Here is a 7378-nt window from a genome sequence, read left to right as displayed (position 1 = left end):
TTTTAGGAAAATAATAGTGAAAATGAGGACGATTATTGATTGGTTTATTGTTTTTTTTTCATGCTCGTTTGTTATGAGTTAGCTCCCTTTTGATTATAATCTTTGTTCTCAATTATTTATCCAAAATACTAACAAAAGTTTTAACTGATGCGGAGGACCATCAACAAAGATATGTGTAAAAGAGATTCATCGTCCTATCGAAAGGTTAATAATTAGATGTGGAGTTGTCAGAGTCAGAGGAGGTATGCAGGGAGTTTAACCTGACAGCCACAATTTTTTTTTATCATTATGAATCAAAGTTAAACAAGAGAAAGAATTAAGTTACATCTCTCTCGCATACATAAGCACACACACATTGTTACTGCAGTTCAGGTTAGATCAAGCTGGAATCGCTGCGTTAACAGGCTGGCCAGATTCTAAATTCTTCAACTGTGCTGCTGCTTCCTTCCCTCGACTTACTTCTTTTGCCGAGTCATAGGATGCATGAAGCCCAACCAAAAAGTAGTAGACAAGCAAAATCCCTGTCCAAATCCCAAATCTAATAAAAGAAGCTGCATCTAATGAACCCAGCAAGAACATATTCATGGCAATTGTAGCTGATGGTAACCAAGGCACCAATGGAACTCCCCACAACTTCGGCTGTCTAGCTTGCTTGACCATCAATTTCAAACCGAGTGTGGATAAAAACCATATCGAAACCGTTGGTATGTAACCGACCCAACCATTACTGACTGCCCAGTAAATGGATGTAGCAATGGAAGACAATACAATCATTACTAGGAAACCAATGAACTTATTTCTGTCAGCATTTGAAGTCACTCCTGAGACATAATATCTTCGAATGAGGAGTGACACTGCAACTAAGGAAAATATGAACAACGTAGCAATTGAGAGAAGGTTGGACAGAATACTGAGATCAGTGAACAACCCTACAAGGCAATTTGCAAGGGTCATCACTATTGTGGCGTTCACCGGTGTTCCTGTTCTCTCGTTAATTGCTGCGAGCCACGGTGGGGCCATGTGAGTCCTACCGATATGCGTGAAATATCGCGATTGACCGATGATATTAGCAAGTAAATTTGTAGACATACCAATTACAGCTCCTATAGCTACTAAGTACTTGGCCCAATTCATTCCAACAGCTTGAAATGCCAAGGAAAATGGTGCACTAATGTCTATCACAGTATAAGACTGCATTAAGCATAAGGTGACAGATAGTGCACAATAAACACATATGATGAAACTCATGGAACCCAAAAGTCCAATTGGGATATCCTTTCCTGGGTTTTTTGTTTCTTCGGCCATCGTTGCTACCGCATCAAATCCAATGTAAGAAAAGAAGAGAACTGCTGAAGCTGTAAATACTCCTCTTGGACCATAAGGTGCAAAGTTGGTGGTAAAATTTTCAGTGTTTGCATGCATGAGACCAGCTATTAAAATCAGTAGAATAACTCCAACATTTACTATGGCTGCCACGGAATTGAAACGGGACGATCCTTTTGTACTAAGAGCAGCAGCAGTACCTGTACAGGGAAAACACAACAAATTAGACACTAGAGCCTGCCTGCTTACAACAATTACTCTCTTTCACCACTTTGCAGGGCTACATGGACAACATATGAAACTAAATATCTTTGAAATTTATGAAGAATCAAAATATTTACCTATCAGAATTGGGATGACGACAGCCAGCGGGTCAAGATGGTTAAAGTTTTCAGCAAGAGCTGGAATATATATACGAAAATCGTCTGGATTACGGTTGCAAAGGGTAGCGAAATAAGATGTCCAAGTGCGGGCAACACTTGCTCCTCCAACAATATACTCAAAGAGTATGTTACCAGCGGCAATGAAAGCAAAGAAGTCACCCAGCTCCACCCTTATATAAGCAAATGATCCTCCTGTAAAATAACAATCCAATTACATCTTGCCCCACAAAGAAAATCTGGGTAAATTTTTTTATCAGGAAACAACATGATTTGCCCCTTGTAGACACTGTTATACTTAACAGTGGACGTACATTCAACTCAAAATCAATTGGCAACAAGTAGAGAAGTGGCGGCGCAATATATACCCCTCAAAAAAGGTTTCACTAGCTAGGCTGTGTGCAATGACCTTGTGAGACTATTTATACATATACTTGCTATTGGGAATAAAGAACAGTGTTTAAGAGTAAACAAAAGCATACCTGCAACAGGAATCTCACAAGCAAACTCAGTGTAACAGAAGACACAGAGCATGGCCGAAACACCAGAAACCAAGAAAGATATAACAATAGCAGGTCCAGCATCTCTATTTGCTTCTAAACCAGTTAACACAAAGATTCCAGCGCCAAAAACAGCACCAAACCCAAACCAAATCAAATCCCACCAGTTCAAAGTCTTCTTCATCTGATGCTGGCTTCTATCACTCATCTCATTTACTTCTTGTTCACCACTTGATCTTGTTATTAATCTATCTTTCAATCTCATCTTTGTTTCTCCTAATGCTTTTGCATAACTCTTCCAGCTCTGGAATGAATCTTCTGGAAAGAAATCTTCTTTCCTGCATAAACATCCAAACCTTCCCCTCTTCTTAACTGTTGTCGTTGTTGTTGTTGATGATCTCTGATGATCATTTCTACTTTCCACCATTTTTGCTTAGCTGGTTTTAGTGAAAGGGGGTTGCTGGGTTTATGTTTGATTTGTGGGTTCAGTCAAATGTCTGGCACCAAGAAAGTGAGAAACCTGTCATGAAGTTGCAGAAAGAAGTAATTAGAAGAGAGGTTTGAGTTGTAAGACAATAATAAATGGCTGGAGTATTTATATACACTAAACAGAGTTGTCAATTTAATGCGTCTGTGTACCCACCACCACTCTGCCCTATTGAACCCCACTTCTTTGGGTCATACAATTTAAACCATCAAATATTATTCCGGCAAAGAGAGGTCCAGGTTTTGGTAGAATTCTTTTTTTATCTACTCAAAAGAGTTGCCTTCTTTTGGTGATGCAGTAAAATAACTTCTTATGCAAATTTAGAGAATCGATAACCTGTTTCTTTTCATAATTTAGTGGATAATCAAGTCAATAAAAGGACATGATAAATATGTCTTGGATGGAGTTGAAAAACGGAAAGAATTTGATAAAGTGGTCAAGTTTGGTAGGCAGTACCTAAACTATCCGTGCAATACTCTTCCAGTTAAACGACATGTGTGTGTACCTAGCACCCGATTGAGAGAACAAACAAGAAAACATTTTGAACAAACTAAGCTATCAAAAGGAGATAATTTGATAGCAAAGTCGGTGGTAAATATATCAACCTTAAAAAAATGGAATAAGGATCATTTCCATTAAGATAAGCTAACACACCATTTACGGAGTAAACCACTGGCGAGATTGCATAGAAAGTAAAATGAATGTGGGATGAGTGAAATAAAAAAAAATTAAATAAAAACATAGGCATAAGGCAACAAGGAGATTTATTTTGATAATGAACACGTATTTTACCATGTATTCATGGTACTTTTATTTAAATTATACGTGCATAATAAAGTAACCGGTAGATGTTTTGAATTTTTGATTAGATATTGTACATTTTTTAATATCTACAAACCACATAGACTCTTTAAAAATATCAATTTTTTATCTGTACAAGTCACAAAGAATCTATAATATACTGTCATAGAATCACTAGAAATCTCTATATTTTTAGAGAATCTCCGACACTCAAATAAGAAATCTATGAAAATTTATATGAATCTCAGTTGACTACCTCCCTGGTAGATATTTAAAAATAGTCATGAAAATAACTTCGCGAGAATTATACAGAATTGATCAAAATTTTACGGAGTTATGCAGAGTTGTCCTGAAGAGTTGTAAAAACAAATTTTACATGGAAATATGCATGATAGACATAAATACAAAATTTATTGTAGCTTATTTATTATAGTATAATTTTATATATATAACTTATTTCCTTTGTTGTTCAATAAAATACAATAAAGTGTAACAATAAATTAAAATAATTATTATTGTATATTTGTACATAATAGTTAAAATTAAAAAAATGTTTAATCATATCATATAATTTATACTCATCTATAATAGAAGTTTTATAGATAGTGTATTTATGAAATAAAATAAAAGTGAATAATTTAGCGGTGGGATTCAGTGAAATATCAGTTACTTCAGTAGAATTAACATGGATGCGTCCGACGATTTTCTCTGGCGAATGAAAGCCAGATTCTTTCTCCGGAATCACCATGTTACCTTCGAGATTAATTTTCGTTTTTGATCTCTTTTTGATTTTCTTTCCACGGTTTTTCAATCTTGGTCGGTGTTTTTCTTTTTATTTCTGTTGGTTTTTTCTTTTTAGGGTTCCTGTTCTTCTTTTAGGGTTTTTCTTTCAGACGAGATGCCTAGAGCCTCTTTATGCATCCTGCCTGCAACCCCTTCTTCCCAGGAGCCCTTGAGTTCTTCTTCATCTACAGACGTAGCAATAAATGTTGGATGTTGTCATTGCCCTTTCAAGAACCTTCATGGATGTCGGGATGGAGTTAATGTTCGCGGCTATGCTAAGGGTTCTTTTTTGAAACATTTGCACGACATGCATTTGTTCTCTGATGACAACAAAATCATCTGTCGAGAGATGATTGCGAACAATTTGATTATTTATCTTGCGTGGTAGAAAGCTCTCTCTTGTCTACGGATGTGGTTGTGCTGTAGATGTATGCATCTACATGCTTGGAAGATGTGTGCAAGGGCCGAGAAGGAGTTGTGCATGGAGATGTCATCTCAGGACCTCTCAATGGTGTAGGTGTTGATTTTCTCATTCACGGGTTAGCTAAACCAGGTGAGGAAAGAGTTGATTTCTTAGCTTCTGCAAGTGCAACAGATTGTGATGTTTCTATGGAGGATAGTGGTATTCCTTCCTCTGCAGTTTCTGATGTTTCAACAGGAGACCATGGTGTTGCTGTAGGAATTATGTCAACTGAGTTACTCAACGTCGTGCTCCAACGACAGTTCACAACTGTTACCTGCATACCCCATCAGTGCAGGCTCGCTTTCTTAAGGGCGTTGAAGGCTTGTCTCGACAGGGTCATTGTTAACCCAGGTAATCTTACAACTTGGTTGCATCTTGTTATTCTTCCTATCTATACTCTAACCTTATTCATACCGAGAAGTTCTGCTGAGGAAAAATCTGGTAACAGAAAGTGATTACAAATTACTGCCATCAATCAAGGACTTTCGGTTTGGAAAGAGCCCAATGGGTGCTTTGTCCTGGTGAACAAACTACTAAATCAGCCTATTCGTTTGAGGACTAAGAAGACAGATTTGAAGAAGCAGGGAGTGGCTAATATAGTGACTTGCCAGAAAAAGATAAGCTGCGGCCATTTTGCTGCCGCAATCCGTGTGTTATCTTCATCTGGGGTGGTGCCTTGTAATGAAGATACGTAGAATGATCTGCAAGCTAAACACCCACCTGCGCCTCCTCCAACTGTTATCGTCGATGCTGTCATGGTTGATTCAGTCATGGTGGACTCTCGGGCAGTTTTGGGAGCTATCAAGAGCTTCCCAAAAGGCACATTGTGTGGCCGTGACGACTTACGTGCGCAACACTTAGTTGATGTGATGAGTGGGGCAACAACAGTAGTTGTGGACGATTTACTCGCTTCGATTACTGGGGTTGTCAATCTTTGGTTGGCCGGGAAATTCCCCAAGTGTTTAGGAGAGTTCATTTCCAGTGCGTCCTTAACTCCGTTACTTAAGCCTTGGGGTGGTATTAGGCCCATTGCAGTTGGTACGGTTTGGCAAAGATTGGTTTCTAAAGTGGCTGCTTTCTCTGTCGGAAAAGATATGACTTCTTATCTAGGTGACTACCAATTCGGGGTTGGTGTACCGGCTGCGGGAGAGAGTATCTTACATGTTGTAAATCGCTTACTGGAGATGAAAGGTCACTCAGAAAAAATGTCACTGTTGCTCATTGACTTTTCTAATGCTTTCAACATGGTGAGCAGATCTCAGCTCATCAAGGAAGTTCGTCTTCATTGTCCAGGTATTTATCGCTGGGTAGAATTTTGTTAATTGCAACCTGCTAAACTCTATTACGATCAATATATTTTGTCTTCTGCACTTGGAGTTCAACAAGGTGACCCTCTCGGTCCCTTGCTGTTTGCGTTGGCACTTCACCCCTGGTGAAGTATTGCTTCTCGATGCAAACTCGATTTACATGCGTGGTACCTCGAGGATGGTACAATTATTGGTGACACATTGGAGGTATCCAAGGCCTTGAGCATAATAGAAACTGAAGGACCAAGTAGGGGTTTACATCTTAATATAAAGAAAACGGAAGTCTTTTGGCCTTCTATTGATCCCAGAAGCACAACTGATAGTGTTTTCCCCCATGATATTTGTTGACCTGCTAATGGTGTTAAACTTTTGGGTGGACCTGTGAGTTTGGATTTGAACTTTATTAGTGATGTGATGTTGAGCAGGGTGAACAAGACTGTTCAACTAATGACTGCAATCAAAGACCCTCAAAGAGAGATGTTATTACTTCGTAATTGAACTGGTGTGTCTAGACTATATTTTGCAATGCGAACTACTAACCCTGCAGCTCTGCAACCAGCCACTGATCTTTTTGATGACTATTTACTTAAGTACTTGAGACTACTAATCACTGGCGATGGCGCGGGTTTTGGTCGTCTACAACAGAGATTAGTTACCTTGCCTATCAAAGATGGTGGACTTGGCATTTATACGATGGCTGACACCAACACTTACTGTTATCTCGCTTCTCAAAGTCAGACAACTTCGGTGCAAAAGGCAATCCTTGGTAATTTATTCTCAACGAGAACAGTTTCTGCTTATCAATTGGCTCTTCAGAACTTTATCCAGGTATGTGGGTTACCTTCTACTTATTGTATCGATGATACTGCCCCACCTTCCATGCACTCCCTGGCAGTCACTTATTTTGATGTAGTTAATAAGCAAATCCCAGGCTAATTTTTTATGTCTGCGAGAGATTCCATTTTATGACAGTGTAACCGTGTCAAGCATGCACAAGATTATTTATTAGCTATACCTATTAGTGATCTTAGTCAGTGCCTCGGGCCTAGACAGTTCAGAGTTGTGCTTTGCTATCGCCTGGGCATCCCACTATTTGTTGAGGGTGGTCTATGCACAAGTTGTAACAGATCTATGTAGGGCTGCACAACGGGTAGGGTGGGTAGGATATGGCCTATTTCCCCACCCTACCCGCTTACTGGCGGGTAAGAAAATTTTTACCCGCCACCCTACCCGCCATTAAACGGGTAAGATCCTACCCGACCCATTAATTGGCGGGTCGGGTAGAATAGGGTGGCGGGTATAACCGTTTTTGTTATTATTTTTTTTGGGTCTGC

The 7378-nt window shown here is 39.1% G+C and overlaps 1 protein-coding gene across 1 annotated transcript; it reads right to left on the bottom strand.

Moving 5' to 3' along the window:
- Positions 1–250: 250 nt before the first annotated feature.
- On the bottom strand, positions 251–2768 carry LOC113290123 (cationic amino acid transporter 1-like). Its single transcript, XM_026539660.1, has 3 exons — positions 2186–2768; positions 1665–1898; positions 251–1523 (listed from the first exon to the last, which is right to left on the bottom strand). Exons 1-3 carry the CDS (start codon positions 2628–2630, stop codon positions 379–381), a joined length of 1824 nt encoding a protein of 607 aa, XP_026395445.1. The 5' UTR covers positions 2631–2768; the 3' UTR covers positions 251–378.
- Positions 2769–7378: the final 4610 nt, after the last annotated feature.

Source organism: Papaver somniferum, chromosome 6 (genome assembly GCF_003573695.1).
Source record: "Papaver somniferum cultivar HN1 chromosome 6, ASM357369v1, whole genome shotgun sequence".
Taxonomy (NCBI): Eukaryota; Viridiplantae; Streptophyta; class Magnoliopsida; order Ranunculales; family Papaveraceae; genus Papaver; species Papaver somniferum.
The sequence above is the reverse complement of the archived record's forward strand: the minus strand, read 5'-3'. Positions and strand labels throughout refer to the sequence as shown.